At 34.5% G+C, this 20,347-nt stretch overlaps 1 protein-coding gene and 1 pseudogene across 5 annotated transcripts in view; both read left to right on the top strand.

The window, feature by feature from the left end:
- CNOT2 (CCR4-NOT transcription complex subunit 2) overlaps positions 1-20,347 on the top strand; it is a 116,644-nt gene that overhangs the window by 30,115 nt on the left and 66,182 nt on the right. For 2 of the 5 annotated variants that reach the window (XM_077913814.1, XM_077913811.1), the window contains exon 2: positions 14,373-14,445. The exons of 1 other annotated variant lie outside the window; for it this stretch is intronic. In XM_077913814.1, the coding sequence (XP_077769940.1) occupies positions 14,373-14,445 (73 nt within the window). Of the gene's footprint in view, positions 1-14,302; positions 14,446-20,347 lie in introns of those variants that run through there. 2 more of the 5 variants (XM_077913812.1, XM_077913813.1) reach the window with 2 other exon arrangements.
- LOC144322956 (large ribosomal subunit protein eL38 pseudogene) lies at positions 6,172-7,066 on the top strand (annotated as a pseudogene).

Here is a 20,347-nt window from a genome sequence, read left to right on the forward strand (position 1 = left end):
ATTCAAGCTCACGCACCCTCTGCATTTCCTCAACAGAATGGGGATTTTAGACCCAGGTTAAGTACTCCTGCCCCAATCAGGCCATCAAGGCATTTAAGTTACTGTTTACTATGTTAGGTAAACATTAAATTATGTTTAATACATGTTAAGGGGATCCCTGGGTGGCGCAGCGGTTTGGCGCCTGCCTTTGGCCCAGGGCGCGATCCTGGAGACCTGGGATCGAATCCCACATCGGGCTCCCGGTGCATGGAGCCTGCTTCTCCCTCTGCCTGAGTCTCTGCCTCTCTCTCTCTCTCTGTGACTATCATAAAAAAAAAAAAAGACTTGGCTTAAAAAAAAAAAAAAAAAAAAACATGTTAAGGACACTTTTTAGTGAAGAGTGAAGGAATGTTATCATTAAGACATGAATATTAATTGCCATTTGTAACTTTCTGTTATTCATTGCATTATAATTCCATGGACAATAATTTGGAAACATGGCTTCTGACCCCAGGATGTTTACAAATAGAGTTTTTATTACAGAAATTCACTAGTTTTGTGTCCCTCATAGGTGTTTCTCATTGAATTCTTTTTTTACTATTACTGTTTGTTTCCTACCTGGAATGTGGTAGAACTCAGTAATTATTTTTGGAAGGAAGTTAGAGGAGTATGATTATTAGTAGTATCAAGGATTTTCAACTTTTAATACTGAATTATGTTTCAAAGTGATAATATTAATTTCTCTCCTGGAAACATATGTCCTCTCAGTTTTATAGGGTTTTTTTTTTTTAAAGCTGTCCTCCTCTCAAAGACTGTTATATATCAAATCTTTCATATGCAAAATGTGTTTGTGACTGATGTCCTTAACAAACTAAATGGTGAAACAATTACTAAAAAAACAAAAAACAAAACAAAAAAACAAAACTGGAAAATATTTATAAAAATTCAGAAAGATTATTATTTAAATATCTCTAAGATCATGTTCAACTTTAAACTAGATTAAAACTGGAAATCTTAAGACATGCATTATAGATGTGGTTTATAGGAAAAGATCATGTGATAACCTAATTAGTAATCCTAAACTCAAAGAAAAGGCCTAGTGTTGTATGAAAATATCAAGGGGAATAAATGTGCATTATATTTGAAAAGTATGTAGTTTTTGAGTGGAATCTGCAACAGCCAACTTTAAAATTAACCTGTGATTACTGATGTTCTTATCAGGCAAGATGCTAATTTTACTGCAGTTCTTTTTAGGAAAGTAGTGTTTTCATAAATTAAATTTAATGAAGAATTTAGTATATTTTTATCTCATTCAATAAAGTGTATCTGTTATGTGACACTATTTTAGGTATTTAAATGGTAAGTAAAATAAACAAGATTTTTCTGTTTAAAGACCTTACATTCTAAGGGGTAAATATAGACAGTAAACACATAAGAACAAAATTCAGATAGTGAATGTTCAGAGAGGGAAGACCTTTCTGAGGAAAGATATAGTTAAGCAGAAATACGAATGTTGAGAAGATCATTGAAAAAGAGCAGCAGGGGACAGCTGGGTGGCTCAGCGGTTGAGCAGTTGCCTTTGGCCCAGGGTGTGATCCTGGAGTCCCGGGATTGAGTCCCATATCGGGCTAACCTGCTTCTTTGTGCCTGTGTGTCTGCCTCTTACTCTCTGCCTGTCATGAATAAGTAAATAAAATCTTTAAAAAAAGAAAGAAAAGGAGCAACAGAAGTAAAGGCCCTGAGATGAGAACTGATTTGGTGTGTTTGAGAGTCAAAAAAGAAAGTCAGTATGGCTAGAATTTAGGCAAATGATAAGATAACATCCTCACTTCTTTTCTTATCTGTCATTATGATTCCTATTTTGCCTATACCCTTAATCTCCTTTCCTTTCTCATGTTTCATTGTACTCACTAGCTTCGGTTAAATCAACCGCTGCCAACCATTGGCCTGCACTCCCTGCAGTTGCATGTGGCTGGAGAAGTGCGGAGCGATGAATACCAACTTCGGTGGGCTCATGGTGCTGCTTGGCAGTTCTGCTCTGCAGTGTTTCCTCTGATTTCTTCACTCTCTTACTTTCTTAGAGCACTGTTTCATACCTTTTTTTCCCTCCTCAAATTTCTAATACTTCTTTTTATATCCTCACTCTGAATTGATGACCTTACTTCTTATTTTATTTTAAAAAATGGAAAACAAGCAATCAGATGAGAAATTTCGTACTCAGGGAAAGCTCTATCCACATACCTGAATCTGTACCCATTTACTATCTTCACTCTGATGGTACTCATAAGTCTTTTTGCCTGTCTGAGACCAATATCTCTTACACAATTCCCTTCATACTTACTCCTCATTCTAGTAATACCTCTCCCTCTAATTTGTGTCATCAGCTTTACTCTTGATACTGTAAGTTTTCCTATCTTATGAAAGGATTCTCTGGCCTCCACGTTTTCCTTAAGCTATTTCCCATTTCCCTCCTCACTTTTATGGCAAAACTGCCTTCAAAAGGATGTCTATATTTTGTTACCAATTTTTTTCTTTCTATCTTTTTATGAACCTGATTCAGTCAGTGCTTTTATTTCTACCATTCCACCAAAATTATTCTTGTCAGAATAATTTTTCCATTGACTTTCATGTTGTTATCCAAAGATTAACTACTTTTTTTTTTTTCCCCAAGATTTAAAAAGTTTATTTATTTGACAGAATGAGTGTGGGCACGCACAAGCAGGGAGAGAAGGTGGCTCCCCGCTGAGCAGAGAGCCCAACAGAAGGCTTGCTCCCAAGCCTGGGATCGCGCAGGACCTGAGCTGAAGGCAGATGCTTAACCAACTGAGCTACCCCGGTACTCATTATTTTTTTAATCAACAGAGTTTGAAACGATTCATTACACTCTTCCTTGAACCACTTTCCTCGGTCAACTTTCAACATGTTTATATACGCTCTTTGGTTTTCATCTCCTTCACTGCTGCTCTTCCATTTACCTTGCTTGTTCCATCTCATCTGACTCCTAGATGTCAAAATGTGGAGATACTTAGGCCAAATTGGTTGGTAGATGGTTATATTAGAGGAAATAGACTGAGACCTGTTAGACAAATAATTGTGACTTGAACTATGGTGGTGGCGAATAGAGATGTGGAAAGTGGATTTCTGAAGGAATTTATGAATTCTTTCCTAAAGAATTGTGTAAAGATAAAGATATATTGAATTTATTGATTTCTGTGGCTGAGACAGACACCAAGACCTCCATTGACCAGAATAATCTGCTGGCCTTAACATTAAACAAAAACAGTTGAGCTGTTCGCGATTTTTTTTTTCCCCCTGCTTAGCTTCTGAAGTTGTCTGAAATGGTATTGTGGGTACTTTCTGATCAGGCTCTTGCTGAACTTTAAATTTCCAGCTGAGTAATATTTGTTTCTTTTCTCACCATTGCTGATTTCTTCATTGTAGCAGAAGAGTGAGATTTTTGAGTAGATGTATTATTTGACTGCTAGCATTTCTTGAAATGGTTTCATGCAAAAAATCATTGTTCATGAAAAAACATGTGAATTAGTAAAGCATAGTGGTTAAGACATGGATTCAAGTCATCTGGACATGAACTCAAATTCTGGGCTTGTTACTTCTAGTTAACTTACTACTAGTGCTTGACCTTATTCTTAGTTTGTTTTTTCATCTGTACAAAAGGAATAGTAATATTTACCTTATGGTAAGCATTCTAAGTATTGAAGGAAATTACACAGGTAAGGTATTTAGTGCACAGTGCTAATACTTGGCAAATGATAGGTAATATTACATTTCTGGGAAGGAATGTTAAGATTGTGGACATATTTTTAAATCCTAAAGATAAGGGGTGCCTGTGTGCCTCAGTTAAGTGTCTGACTGGCTCAGGTCATGATCTCAAGGCCCTGGGATGGAGCCCCTCTTCCAGCACCCTGCTCAGTGGTAGGGGGTGGTGGTGGGGCTGGTGATGGTGCTGCTTGTCCCTCTGCCCCCTCCCCCCCCAGTTGTGTTCTCACTCTCTCAAATAAAATCTAAAAAAATAAATAAAGATAAAACCTAAGTACTGGTTTCCCCTGCTTTCTGAAAGTAGAGCATTCTTAAACCTAAGTGAAACAACATAAAGCAAGGAAACAATTACTTTTTCCTACAAATGAAAATCCTCTTTGGATTTCTTTCAGTTAGCAAAAAACAGATACTAATGTAGGTCTTTTGTAAAACCAAAATAGCATAATACAATCTTTCAGATAGTGAGGGAAACCCGTACTGACTGTTAGAAATTTCTTCTAACAAAGAAGTTTTATTGTAACGTTTGCATCTACTATCTTGTATTAGCCACTCCGGAACTTAAGAATGAGTGTATTTCAATCAAAGACATCTTTATAAAACATTGTAAAGATTAATGTTTGGGCACCTGGATGGCTCAATGCTTTCCCATCTCCCTTTGGCTCAGGACGTGATCCTGGGGTCCTGGGATCAAGCCCCACATCGGGCTCCCCACAGGGAGCCTGCTTCTCCCTCTGCCTGTGTCTCTGCCTCTCTCTGGGTCTCTAATGAATAAATAAATAAAATCTTAAAAAATAATTTATGTTTAAGACCTACCATTAGTTGTCAGAGGCAAGGAAAGGGCACGTTGGCATGCAAAGGAAATGAATAATTCTCTTACACTACCTTTAATTTATGGTGTTTTGTTTTTGCTCAGTACTTAATGCTGAGATGAAAACTTGAATTTCACTTTTCTGTACCTTCTTAGCCCTGATAACCGTAACCTTGGCTGTACATTAGAATCATCGGGAGCACTTTCAAAAGCACTAATGACCAGGTTACATTCCTGCTCAATTAATGAAAGTAGGGGCAAAGGAGGAGGAGACATTAGGATTAAAAAAAAAAAATTCCCAGGTGATTTTATTTGTATCCTGTGATAAAAGACAGTATAAATCTTTTAGCCTATTTCTGTTCTCAATAATATACTCACTTTTCTTTTCTTCCTCTGTGTTAATGCCCTTGACAGTCATGTATCAGGCCTCTGCAGAGCACCTTTGGCCATTCCCTTGCCCATCACACAAAAAGATAGTGTACAATTTGCCTCTTTTGTATAAAAACTAAACTTTGAAGGGTTTGGGAAATAAGTGTTTATGTAGTTAGTGTTCACTATTATTTTTTTTATATGGGCAGCTATAATTAGTTTCTGTTCTTTTTTAAGCTTTATTTCTTTTATGAAAACTGGAAAAAGAATGTTTTGAGTGTTAAAAATATATATAATAGGTTTGTTAGATTTATGTCAAGAGCAACTTTTTAAAACTTATTTATTTATTAAAGATTTTATTTACTATTCATGAGACACCCAGAGAGAAAGAGGCAAAGTTGCAGGCAGAGGGAGAAGCAGGCTCCCTGTGGGGACCCTGATGTGGGATTCAATCCCAGGATCCCAGGGTCACACCCTGAGCTGAAGGAAGATGCTTAACCACTGAGCCACCCAGGTGCCCCTTAACTTTTTTCAAAAAATGTTTTATTTGAGAGAGAGAGAGAGAGAGAGAGAGCGTGTGCATGCGCTCAGTGACGGAGGGCAGAGGGAGAGAGAATCTCAAGGAGTCTTCATGCTGAGTGGGAAGCCCAGCGTGGGGCTGTATCCCAGGACTCTGAGATCATGAACTAAGCTAAAATCACGAGCTGGCTGCTCAGCCGACTGCGCCACCCAGACGCCCCTTAGGAGCAACTTTTTATAAGAAGCCACATGATTTCCCTTTATCACTTAGTTATCCTTTTTTTTTTAGTAAGCCGGAGATAATTTAGTAAGCCTCATCAGTTCCTATGAATTAGGGAGGTCTAAGCAGTGGATATGAGCTGGTAGTTTTTGATACCGCGTTATCACTAGTCAACAACTTGTATAAATTATTAAGAAGAAATGTATATTACCTATAAAAATTTTTAGTATAGTAGAGTTGCAGCCTTTAGATTTCTGGTTCACATATGGTATTTTTAATTGCTGATGACCTTACAGCCATTCTACGAGGCAGAGTAGGGAGTCGTTATGTATTTTAAGGGGTTTTAATTATAGATTATAACTTCGGCAAGTTTCTTTGTTGAATTTAATAGAACTAGTGTGTCTGTTCCACAGTAGGTTGTGAGGCTAATATAACTTGGTCTTTTTTTTTTTCTTTTAATATTTTATTTATTTATGAGAGACACAGAGAGGCAGAGACACAGGCAGAGGCAGAAGCAGACTCCTCCAGGGGATCCCGGGACTCTGGGGTCACGCCCTGAGCCAAAGGCAGATAGATGCTCATGCACTGTGCCACCCAGGCGTCCCATGACTTGGTCTTATTTTAGAGGGACTGCTTTGGCAAAAGCTACTTCAACCCTCAAGACCTTTGTGGATTTTTAGCTAATTATAATGAAAAGTTCTAAAACATTAATTGTAAAATTTTTAAGCTCTACACCAGCAGAAAATTAGTAAGTACTAATAGTTTGACCATTTACACATACGATTGGTCAGGTAATTCAAACAGTTACTTCAATGAGGTTTTATGTATCATAAAGCTGGTTTACAAACTTACGTGATCATAGTCATGAGCTAGATTGGGTAGATCTTACCTTCCTGTGAAGAAATTGAATCACTCAGAGGTTAAACAACTTTTGTGCAAATGTGTGTAAGTTTTCAGGTCGCAGGAAGATTAGAAGGCTCTCCTTGATTGTCTTAAGTTTGGACTTAAATTTCATTTAAGCCTAAAATAAATTAGGAGGTTTTGATTCCCAAGCTTGCGGTTCAAAAATTATGGAACTGCTTTTCTCTTCTCCCTTCTTGCCGCTTGCTGTGCTGGCCTTGCCCGGTACCCCCCATAGCCATGCCTCGCAAAATCGAGAAAATCAAGGACATTTTGCTCATAGCCAGGTGAAAGGACCCCAGTCTGTCAAGATCAAGAAGAATAAGGATAATGTGAAGTTTAAAGTTCAGTGTAGCCGATATCTTTATACTTTGGTCATCACAAAGAGAAGGCAGAGAAACTCAAGCAGTCTCTGCCCCCAGGTTTGGCAGTGAAGGAGCTGAAATGAACCTGGCCCGCTGATTTGAACTGTATTAAAATTTTAAAAATTCAAAAAAAAATTATGGAGCTTTAGTCATTTAAATTTAATGGGACTGTCTTTATGGTATTTTATTTTGTTTGGGACTTTTAGGACTTGGTAGTAGAAAATTCTTATCTTGTAGAAAATTCTTATCTTGAGATGCTGAGTGTTTTAGATGATTTACTGATTTTCTACTTGTAATAAATTCTGCATATCAGGTGGCCAGAATCCTCCTTGGCATATATGTGAGAAACCGACACAGAATATTTAGAAGGCTACCACTACAGAAAATAGAAGACATACCAAATTGATTTACAAAATATGAAATTACGACAACCAGGAAGTAGATTGATTTCAGGGGAGTAGTGTTAATTCACTTTTATTTGTTTTTCTTTGTAAATATAGGCAGCTTTTCATTTTACGTGATAATTATAGACCCATGAAACCTGTATTACTAAAACATTCAGAAAAACTATTTTTAGGTAATGTGGCAATTTTCCTAGGCTCAGTTTGATCTGAAACTGAAATTCTTTTTTTACTTATTTCTGTTTTATCTGCCCCTGTTTCTTTTATGTACCACAAGTCATCAACTCAGAACATTAAAAACATTTATCCATGTAATTGAACCAAAAATTAGTTCAGAAAATAAGTTCATAACATTTTATATGTACAATTACCTATTTACAAGAAGTTTCTTGACATAGTTCTTTAATTTGAAAAACCCTAAGGTTTTCAGGGTAATGGCTAAATGTACTTACTTCAGCTTTTATTGAACTCCAGTGAAATTGGTCCCATCTATCAGTCTGTTTTAATTAATAGCCAACCTGGAATATAATGTCTCCTTAAATAAACAAACAAACAGACAAACTAAGCCTGTCCAACTGGTTTAACCATCCTAACCTGACCAAATTCACATGATAGTTGAAAAGTTGAGTTGTTTTAGGTGCAATTCCTGAACTCCTTAGGTACTTGAGGCCAGAGAGGAGAAATTGATTAAGCTAATACTAGAATTCAGATTTTCTGGCTCTTGTTCCATTTAAGAACAGGATAGGATGATTTCATATCCTAAGTTTAATAGAACACAGAGAATAAAGCTGATATCTTTTCACTCTCTGATAAAATATATTCTAGGGATTTTACTCATGATCAGTGATTTCTTGTTTTGAGAAATTTTTTTGAGAGAAAAATTGCGGTTTAGCTATCATTTATTCTGGATATTACATGCTTTATTTTTATTAGGCTCTGATTTAGGGAAACACCCAGAATGAATAGCCTACTTGTTTTTTTTCTCATACTAAGATTTGGTTTTTATTTCCCCCGTTAGTTGCTTCTTGTCATATTTTAAGAGATTGCATGACTAACTGTTTTAAGGGTTTCTAGCACAGAAAAGGGAGATGTAAAATGTTTATCCTTTAGCATTTATACTCGTGTATCTAATAATTTATTCTAAAAGTGTCTTGAGTTTGAGAGTTTTTGCATATGAGTAGACATTAGTGATACAGATGTGTTACAGAGATTACTGTGCATTCCTGACATTTAATTCTATTACCAGTCTGCTAAAAAGATTAGAGATAAACTTATTCAACGTAGTTGCAAATTTTCAGTAAAATTTGGAGTCTTTTAAAAATTAGGTTTTACATTGTTAAAAAATCTTTTAAATACCCTTTTATCAAGTTTATGTTTTAAAAATTTGACATACCTGTTAATCACCTGGCTTTTTATCAACTTTTAATTTATTTTCATATGACCTATAACATACCGGTGAAAAGATCTATTCTGTAACAATCTGAACAATTACTGTATTTAAAATATATTTTATAATTGAGAACAAACATAGGATAGAGATGTTTCTGACTCTAGTACTGCATAGTTTATTCTAATAGTGAGAAACGTGGTTCGCACCAACCCGTCTATTTTACTTCATGTTTATCTGCAGTATTCATGCATAGCAGTTTCAGAATTATTAACCCATAGCTCTGTGATGAATCACTTTACCAATAGAGAATACATTATTTATGTAGAATGTTCTTTTTCTCTCTTACAGTTAGCAGTCAAAGCATCATTTTCCAGAGTTCCTTAGGTCAGCACATTTCCCATACCCTCTTTAGTGTGGCCGTAGCATACATTTATAATACTATTAGTCTTTTTTTCAGGTCTGCATTTCTAACCTCCCAGTTTATTTTAAAAATTTGCATACATTCAAGTTCACTCTTTATGTTGTCAAGTTCTGTGAATTTTAACACATGCATAGCATCATGTATCTACTACTTCAGTGCTATATGGAATAGTTCCATCTCTTTAAAAGTTTCCCTGTGTCCCCCCTTTGTAGTCATTCACTTCTCCCACCCCTTTCTTATCCGCTACAAACCACTGATCTATTTTCTGTCCTTGTAGTTTTGCCTTTCCAGAATGTCATATGAATGGAAACATGTACTATAGTCTTTTTGGTTTGTATTTTTTCCTTTAGCAAATACATTTAGATTTGTTACATGAATTAAATTAATAGCTTGTTCTTTTTTATTGTTGAGTGGAATTTTATTGTACAGATATACCATTTTGTCCATTCATCTATTGAAAGGACGTCTTCATTGGTAAGAACATTCATGAACAGATTTTCACATAAAAATAAGTTTTTAGTCCACTTTGGTAAATACCCAGGGTCACAGTTGCTGGGTTGCATGGTAAGTCTATGTTTAACTTTATAAGAAACTGCCAAACTCTTCCAAAGTGGCTGTATTTGTCTTCATTTTTGAAGGGTATTTTAGCTGGATTTAGAATTCTTAGTTGATAGATTTTTTTTTTCTTTCTGTAGTTAAAAATGTTGACCCACTCTTCCCTGCTTTGCATTGGTGCTAATGAGAAGTCTCATGTTACTCCCTTGTGTTTCTTTTTTCTCTCTCTCTCTGTGTATGTACTTTCCCTCTGCTTTACGATTTCTCTTCCACTGTTTCTCAGCAACTTGACTTTTAAAACGTGAGGGGTTTGTTCTTTTTGGAGGTTGTTGAAGTTCTTGAATCTATGAGTATAGCTTTCATCAGATGTAGGAAAAATGCGGCCTTTGTTTTCTATCCTTTCCTCTCTTTCACTCTTTCTGGGACACTACTTGACATTAATGTTGGGCTGCTTGATATTGTCCAATAGTTCACTGTCTAACTTGATATTGTCTAACATTTCATTGTCCCACAGTTCCTTTTTTTCTCACTGTGTTTAACTTTAGATTTTTTTTTTTGATTGCTAGCTGTGGTTTCAATTCATTAAACTTTATTTTTTTTAAGATTCTATTTATTCATGAGAGAGAGAGAGAGAGAGAGAGAGAGAGAGAGAGGCAGACACACAACACAGGCAGAGGGAGAAGCAGGCTCCACGCAGGCAGCCCAATGTGGGACTCAATCCCAGGACCCCAGAATCGCACCCTGAGCCGAAGGCAGATGCTCAACAGCCGAGCCACCCGGGTGTCCCAATTCATTAAACTTTATAAAGTTTAGAAAAGACTGCCGTTAATCTTACCCAGTGCATGTTTAATTACAGATACTGAATTTTTATTTCTGGAGGATCAGTTTGAGCCTCTTAAAAAATCTTTTTAACTTTCAAATAATTATTAACATATAAGAAGGTGCAAAAATAGTACAGAGAAATCCCATACGACCATCACCTGTCTTCCAATGGTGTCATTTTCTATAACTATAGTGCATTATTGAAACCAGAAATTAACACAGTATAATTAGGCTACAAGTCTACCTTAGATTTCACCAGTTTTGCAAGCTCTCACTTTTTTTGGTTGTGTCTTTTTCATTCTGGTCGTATTTTAGAAAATGTGTAGAGAGAGTCCTATAACCACCACAAGCAAGATGTAAACGTTTTCTGTCACCATAAATTCCTTTGCATTGCCAACTTCTGTGTTTTCCATGCCCTTGTATTTCTCTTACTGTATTCATAGTTTTCTTTATCTTCTTGAAGTATGGGATGTATTTACAGTGTCTGGTTTAATCTCTTTGTCTACTAATTGTATCACTTGTTATCACTGCTGGTCTCTTCACTTATATTTCACCTAGTTTGGGGATATATTTCCTGCTTCTATGCATGACTGGTAATTTTATATTACTTAATGCTGGGAGTGTGTTGTATTATTTTAAATATTGTTGGGGTTTGTTCTGGGTTACGGTTATGGCAGTTGGAAGTAGTTTCATCTTTTGAGGCTGGTTTTAACTTTGTTAGTGCTAGTCCAAAACATCCTTAGTCTAAAGCTTATTTGGTTTTATTATTCATGCATTTATTAGCTTCTAAATTCTATTCAATACTCCTTGTGTTAAAACTGTCCTACTCCTGTTGACTGCAACGTGAGTTCTTGTAGAGGCTTTTTAGATTTAGTAGTTCTTTTTTTTTTAATTCAGTAGTTTTTTCACATACGTATACAGATAATTACTCAGCTAAAACCTTGAAGGCAATCTGTCTTCAGATCTTTGAAGCTCTTTCTCACAGCTTCCTTCTCTTCATTCACCCTGCAAATTCTAGCTGTCTTGTTATCTCCCCTAACTCTGGATTCTTTTCCTTTAACTCCCCGAAACCATTAGGCTTTGATTGGTTACTGCCTTTCCCCTCCCTGTGTTTTGGCGTCGTGCTTCCACAGACAGTGGGGCTTATTACTTCATTTGGTGTTTTTATGATGATATGTGTTCTGAAATGTGTCCATTGTCTGAAAGTCATTGCTTTATATATTTTATCTAATTTTCTAGCTGTTTAAGGCAGGAGGATAAATACAGTCTCTGTTTTTCCATCTTGAAAGGCATCCTGCCTTATAGAAAATTTCACTGTAGTTTTGTATATATTTGTCTTTTCTGACTTTTGAATATTTAGGACTTTGTAGGAAAACCAATGTGTACAACTTCAATGAATGTAGGCAGGTAGTGGGCATATTTTCCCATATCTGTTCCTTTTTTCACATACTCTTACATATATACCTATATCCTCTTTGATTTGTTGTGCATTAATTCCCGATGAGTATCAACGCAATCTATTACTGAATATTTTTATTAAATACAAGATAATGGTGACAGATGTTAGCTCTTTGTGATTACCTAGAAGAAAATTGAATGCCTTTATTCCTTTTTCCCTTTGTTTACCAAAAGGAGATGATGTCTGAGTTATTGATCAGTATAGAATATTGATTCATATATTGCTTAGAGCATATAGTGACTGTTGACTGAAACCCTGAGCCATGAAATACTAGAAGTTATCCTGAGAAGGAGAAACAAAAGAAACAAGAACAAGTTTTCCCATTGTACTAAAATTCATAGTATTCCAAAGTTAAACTTTTTCTTTTAGCTGGTAAGTTTAAAGATTAAATAATAACCTCTATTTTTATTAAGCTATTTTTTTTAGCATGTAAAGTCCTAATTGTTTTTTATAATCTATACCGTTAGATTGTGCTCAGATACATTAAATTACATTGAAAATTGCCTTGCCTGATTTTAGATTTCTAACATCTTTTGATGAAACTGGCATAATGTGAAGGTAATGTATGCACTTCAGTTTAAACATAACTAATTTAATAAGGGAACATTTTTACCGTGTAAGAAAAAAACTGAAGTTTTACATTACTATCCACTAAATTCAGAGTTGTTGTGAGTAGATTAATAGTTAAGGCAAGTGCTGTTTTAAATTACTAATTTTATAAAACACTAACATTAAAGTGAGATGATTGTTTTTTTAGGGGATGCATAATTTAGTTTCACTATCATTTTGTAACAATCATGAAAATTTCATTTGGAGTTGAATGTGTGTCACTTACCTATTCTTGGACATCAGTTCACTTGATAATTTGTTTTATGGATAACCTATTTCCTTGACAGATGGTAAAGCTTACATTTATGGCAGTAAATATACTTATGGCTTAAAAATCCTTTCTCTATTATTTTTGAGAGAGACATAATATTAGTGGTATATATAAATTGGTAATGAACAATTAACATTTTGGCCTAGAGCCAAGGTATCTTAAAGTATTTCAGCCAAACATACAACATAAGGTGGTCAAAATTAAGTAAAAGTATAGCACTCACTCACTTTGTGATCAAACATAAAACCAGAGATGAAATACAGATTTTCATTATGTGGATTCTTTTTAAAACTTAAATGTAATATTTTCAATGATTTATTTTCATTGAAAATGTTTTCTATCCTTATTAGATTGCTTTTTAGAGGTAATCTGTGTGTGTGTGTGTGTGCGCGCGTGTGTGTTGGTTTTAATAAAAAAAACTGATTCATACTTATTATGAATTTAAATTAGAGGTTTTTATTATCCTCTCCCAAAGTAAATTTCCTATGATGTTAAATGATTGCTCTATGATTTTTAGTGGTTAGCAACTATTATTATATTAATTTAATTGGTATACTTATTACTTTCTTAGGGTAAAACTTGGATGGAAGACATTGGTCTTGAAAAGATTATATTTACAAATTCTTTATAGATAGCACTTTTGAATTTTTTCTTTCATTTTCAATTTATATTTTTGAATTAGCATCTCTAGGGACTATTACCTCTGCTTCAGTGTTTTGTTTTGTTTTGCTTTGCTTTTCGTACCTGCGATATACAGTGCCTCATCATTTTGGATTTACTTATGTGTTCAGGTTAAGAAATGAGCTCCATTATTTTTCTGCTTTAATGTAAAAAAAAAAAAAATCTATTAGAGTATGTGTAAAATTGTCAGATTGAAGGACAGAGGCATCCAGAAAGTTGGCATGTGTTGCTACTCTTCCTTGGAGTAAATTTTAGTAGAAAATTGAATTAAGTTCACATCTGTTAATCATCCTGACAATATATGATGTATTCCAGTCTTGTGGCATAGGAATAAACTGAATGAATAACAGCCGTATAAACGAGCATTTGGAGGAAAATGATTTGAAATTACATGACTGGATCTAAATTAATTGGATATTTCTAGGATTAATAGAATATTGAAAAGAAAAAATATGTGAGTTGAGGGCTGAACTTTTTTGTCAGGTTTTTTATTCACTGTGTCTTCCTTGTGTGTGAGGTCTGGCGGACAGTTTTAATTGGAGAGAGAAGTGGGAGGGAAGACTTTTTTATATTTAACAGTTTCTCAGATAAAGCATCTGCCACTCAAACTTTCCCTAGGTGGTTAAGAAAAGGATCAGTTATGATATTAAAAAAGTACTTTTTGTTTGTTTTCTGTGTATCATATTGGATTTTTTGTTACTGTTCATATATTTACATGTTAGTAATTTTGACGGCTTTTGGATAATTCCACTCTAGAGGGAGAACTGGTGGGCGGTCCTTCCTGTGACACGACCCTTGAGTGACAGTTCTATTTGATTGCCTCCAGTACTGTGAGGAAAGGACACGACTCTATGGTGAGGACTGATGGACATACATTATCTGAGAAAAGAAACTACCAGGTAAGATCAGTTTTTTTTTTTTTCCTTTTTCTCTATTGTTCATATAGCTGCATTGAACTGTTTAATGTGTTATATTTAACTGACACCAGCAGATTGGATACACTTAAGTTTGAAAAATTTGGCTTATAGTTTAAAATATGTGTGTTGGCTTTGACAGTTGAAATAGTTGGGAACATTTTTCAAAATAAATCATGCTTGTGATAAATGTATATTCTTCTAATGTCAAAACATAACTTTTAGTGCTTTATGTCTATTTCAAAACTTAGATTACCTGATACACAATGGTTCCAAGCTAGTAGTCCATAAAACAAAGTGCTGATTACTTTTACATGTATTATCCTTAGAAGACTAAACCTGAACTCTTAGACTATATTCAGGGTAATAGAGCAACACAGAAGTGTAGATAAAATTGATTAAAATATAAAGGAAATAGAAATGCAAATCTCAGGGCGCTCAGAGACTCAAATTCTATTGAATTTTTCATTAGCTTGCTATCCTTATAATGCTAGATTTCTTGTTTTGCCAATTAGTTGGTTAATAATATCCATTCCCTATGTAGTATGTAAGGATGCTGAAAGGATGATTGAAGTATAATATTCCTTTCTATCTTAGGTTTTAAAAGAAGGTGAATTTTAAAGATAGTGATATGAAATAGTGATTTAAAAAACATTTTTTAAATTCGATTTTTTCTAAGAAAATCTCCCTTTTTTATTTGGTGTATTAACTTATTACCAAATTATGCAGTGGCTCAGAATACAGAATGGTTCAAAGCTCAAGTAGGAATAAGCTTTAGGTTTTCTGCACTGATACATACTCAACTTCTCTCAGACCCTTTCACCTACCAGTTTCCTTCCCTCTAGACTGTTGAAGGCAGTCTTTGACACTAACCATTTTTCTGCTAATTATTTATTTTAGCCCAGTTAATCTTATCTTCCCTCAAATTGGAAAAATAAGTAGTGGGAAAAGTTGTGAATGGATCTTGATGGTGTTAATAGCAAAGAGCCTTTGATTAGAAGATTTAGTTCTGGTTTGGGCACTGTGCCTAATAAAAATAGTGTCAAATTATTCTTCCTTTCACTTCATGTCTAAAGTTTCTTGCCAGTGTTAGGATTTTAATAAGCCACAGCTGTGGCTTTGCAAAATCAGTTCTCTCTACCTTTTCTATTCAGAGTTCTCAGAGACTAGCCCAGCATGGCCTTTGCTAATTTTCTTACTTGCTGTAGCTCCTCCTGCCTCACAACCACTTCCAATTACCTTGACTCATAGGATTTTAATTGGTCACACTCCGTGGGCTGTTGTATCTTTTGATAGGTTCTGCTAAATTATTTTAAGAATATTGAGATTCTAGGCTATGTGGCTTTTTTGGTGCTCATAATCAAGTTTGTAGTGTTTAAGTATAGGACTTTTTTATGATTACACGGTATAGTTAATTTACTTCATAGAATCATCTTAATACAGAATTCCAAAATTTAAGAAAAGAATAAAATGAAAAAAAAAGAGGAAGTAATAAAATGAAATTATATATACACATGAAGAGATTCCCTAATTTCTACTCATTGTATTCTAAAAAGACTCTGTTGTTCCAGTTACATTATTTACAAACAATCTGGGTTCTTTACTTACCTGAAAAAATTCTTGGTTAGCATTTTTCTGGCTGAAAATATTTTTCCCTTTTTCTCTTTTGTTTTTACTTAGTGACACTTAGTGCATGTTGAAATTATTCTTGGAAACAGTTGTTTAAATTTCCATTGTAAAATTAATTTATTTTTGAAGCTTTTCCCAAAAAGTACATGTATAAAAATAAATTTTCCCATCTGATGTTGATACATATACTAAAAGCATATGGGAAATTCAAAGGAATATTACATTACGTTTATTTTTATGGATTGCACTAAAAGTTTGTGTATGCTGAGATGACAGGATTTGGATTTTTAAAAATTCCATTTTGAGGCATTTTGTTGTTTTTCATGGGTGAAGTAGGATTCTTTCTACCGATGTTTGCACTCTATTTTACTTTATCTTATTTTATTTATTTTTAAAGATTTTATTTATTTATTCATGAGAGGCACAGAGAGAGAGGCAGAGACACAGGCCAAGGGAGAAGCAGGCTCCCAGTGGGGAGGTTGATGGCGGGACTGGATCCCAGGACCCTGGGATCACAACCCAAGCTGAAGGTAGACGCTCAAACACTGAGATACCCAGGTGTCCTGCATTCAATTTATTTTTTTGAGGGTTTTTGTTTTTGAAGGGCACTTGATGTCTTATAGTGATATATAAGCATCCTGATATAGTACTAGGCTAGTTTAATTCTCATTTCCTAAAAGACCTGATTAAAGCCATAGGAACTTAGTTTAAGAATATGCATTCCCTCACCTTTGTGCTAAACACTAGTGACTTTTATTTTTTTTATCGTCATATTACTTTATTTTATTTTTTATTTATTCATGATAGACAGAGAGAGAGAGGCAGAGACACAGGCAGAGGGAGAAGCAGGCTCCATGCTGGGACCCAGACACAGGACTCGATCCTGGGACTCCAGGATCGTGCCCTGGGCCAAAGGCAGGTGCTAAACCGCTGAGCCACCCAGGGATCTCCACTAGTGACTTTTAAATGGGTGTTGGTTGAAGTATTCATTTTTATGCTGGTATTTACTTTATTTCATTTCTTTCTATAAATTTAAGCCCAGTTAAGTTTTTGGAGTTTGAATAGAGGAGTTTATTTGTTTAGACTGCTGTATTAGGTCAGGTAAGAATTTAATTATTTAAATGATTCATTGCTCATTCTCTTTTGGAAGGATTGTCAGGCTTTTTCCTGGGAAATATAACTAGTATTTTTTTGCTAGTATTTTCTTCCTTTAATTTACACTAATTTACTTCAGCTGTAAGTATGTGCAAATCTAACCATGGGTTAATTACTAATTTAACTCATCAGTGGCTTTCCCTATCTTTTATAATAAAACCAAGCTCCTGACATTATGCTGTATTTCCACATTCTGACCCCAACATACTTTTATCCATCCAGTGTCTCTCCTCTGACTCCCTAGTATGAATTTTTTTTCCAATTAGGTATATAAAACTTATTTAATTTCTTACTATATACTTTTACACTTTAAAGCCTTTATTTTTTGTAGTCCCTCTTCATGTAATGCCTCACTTTGTTTATGTGAATTAGGTATCAGTACTCCTAGAAGCCATTCTCTGATGAGCTCAGTGCTTCTTTTCCTTGCTCTCATAGCCTTAATACTTCTAGTTTAGTGTTGACCATAATACATGGTAGTTATCTGTTTATTTGTCCTTGTCCTCCTGTAGACCTGTATTAATATTGTATGCACTAGTCATTGTGGCTACTTAAATTTAATATCATTTGAATTAAAATTGAAAAATTTAGTTTCTCAGTTGCATTAACTACATTTCACATGCCTAACAGCTACATTCTATTAATGGCTACCATATAAGTGCAGATGTAGAACTTTTCTGTCATTGCAGAAAATTGTGTTGGACAGTGCTACGGTATGTTACAAGCTTCTTGAAAATTGGAGCCATGTTTTTTTGTTTTGGTACTACCAATACCTACCATGGTGTTGGTTAAATAATAGGTGTTTAATGCATGTTTTTTCAGTAAAATTCAATAAAACAAGGAAATAAATGAAAGGAAGAAATTGTAGTGTGTGCTGAGTAACATACTACTGATATTTCCAAGATTTTTACGTGTTACTCCAAATGGGACTTTTATTACATGAGGTCATTTATCATGTTGTTTAAGTTCAGTGTTATCTATAAATTGGATCTACTGCGTCCCAGTCCATATGTTCCTGAAGAAATAAATACCTTACAATCTAAAATGCTACATTAACTTTGTGAAATACAACATGTCACATAAGGAAGGCAGTGATTGTATTGCCATTTCCTCCCTCCCCCTGTCGTTAAATACTTTATTTCCTTTTTATTAATTTTTTTTTAAATCTCGGAAGTTATAGAGGTGCATTGCAAAAACTCTGAAAAATAAGAAATGTAAAACAGAATGTGAAAGTTTACCTTAATTGTTTAGTGTTTGTATCTTTTCAGATCTTTTCTAATGACTTGGTGGAAATGTAATTTGTTGTCTTCGTTTTTAACAAATATGCATTTTTCTGCAGCTTGCATATTGTACTTAATGGGGAAGTTTGCATGTGCCACCCTTCCCCTGCCTCCTTCCCACAAGTAATCACTAGTTTGAATTTTGTATTTGCTTTTTATTTTTATACTTTTGTTATATGTGTGTGTGTTTCAATACATACAGGTACATCTTTCTTTATGTGTTAGGTGGTAATTTTGGGGAAAGTGGTACTGTATATTTCATTATTTCAAAGAGGGGGGGACAAAACTTCTAGCCCCCCAGAACAATTTCCCAGATAGTGCTAAAAACTCAATACCTATCTGATTATTCACCCAAGTATTTCTGCATAATATAAAGCATTTTAAAAACAAGTTGCCTAGTTATTTTAACACATACAGATGCATCATCAGTAGATAGGTTCCTATTCGGTTTGCAAGGCAGTTATACAAACTATTTACAAATTACATTTTTATCTTTTGTACTTCAATAAAAATGTAGATAAGGAATGAAATGCCTATATTTCTTATTCGGAGTTACATTTTATTGAAAATGTATGTCTTTCTGTTGTCAATACATCTTACAACATGTTATCTAAGAATCATAGTGTAACATAGTAGCTTATAACTATTAATTATTGGTTACCTTCTAGTATGTTTGAAAACAGCACCAACATCAAAGCATTGTAGAATTTGTAATAGGTTAATGTATGTTAAAGATACATAATATAAAGAACACTTAGTAAAATAAACAAGAAATTTAAAAAAATGGGTACTTAGCTATTGAAGAGTTGTCAGGTGTCATCATTGTTGCTGTTTGTTGTTGGGTTAAGGTAAAGAGGTAGCTGAGGAAGGAATTAGTTGAAAAACATGTCTGAAACCAATAAACTGGCTCACAGCTTATTCTTTTTTCTCTCTTGAAACGCTTGTAAACAAATGGCTGTAACCTATTGTCTGTAGCCAGAGATGAAGCAAGGGGATAGAAAAAAAACCTCAAAATGAATGACTGTTAAGTTCACTTACAGTTACACAAAGAGGTTGCTCTTACATTTTTGAATGTGATGCTTCTGCTTATGTCATGATCACATTATCAACATTAGAAGTCCTTTAGACTCCATGACCTAAATATTTTCTTAATAGATTTTGACATTTATTTGTTATGTTTGGCTTCTCTCTCTCTCTCTCTCTTTTTTTTCTTCTCTGGCCAACCAAGAACATAAAGTTAAATGAATTCCCAAGGTACTCATTGGTTGGCTCATTATTACAGGACAGTAATAATGTTAGCCTTTCTTTAATTGCATTATATTTTCTGGTACTTCTTTTCTTCATCTTCTGAAATCATCAGATGACGTGATTTCTTTCTACAAAGCAAGTCTCATCAAGATACATGGTTTATGGCACCCCTGGTGTCTTGGTAACTTTTTCAGTGTCCCTAGTCCAAAAGAGGGAACCAACAGCTCTGTTCAGTTACTAGTTCTGAGCCGTTTATAGTAGTAGTTAGCATGGAATCTGACAGATACTGCTGGGTTTCCCCAAGATTTAAAATACCTGACAACATTCCTGTATTTACTGTGGTACTCCTTTTGAGAATGTAGGCCTTAGGTTTTACACATGAAGTACTATGTTCCCTTTCAGAAAAGTATTTTCATTTTCATTTAAGTAGTTTGCTTTAATCATAATACAGAATCATTAAACAGAAAGTTAAAACATTAGTGCAGATATTTCTGTGAATCAGAAAAAATATAGAAGTTGGCAAAATTTTTTTTAAAAATGAATTCTTAGGCCTTTCTTAGATTCTGGAATGATTGCAT

Source organism: Canis aureus, chromosome 11, assembly GCF_053574225.1.
Source record: "Canis aureus isolate CA01 chromosome 11, VMU_Caureus_v.1.0, whole genome shotgun sequence".
Taxonomy (NCBI): domain Eukaryota; kingdom Metazoa; phylum Chordata; class Mammalia; order Carnivora; family Canidae; genus Canis; species Canis aureus.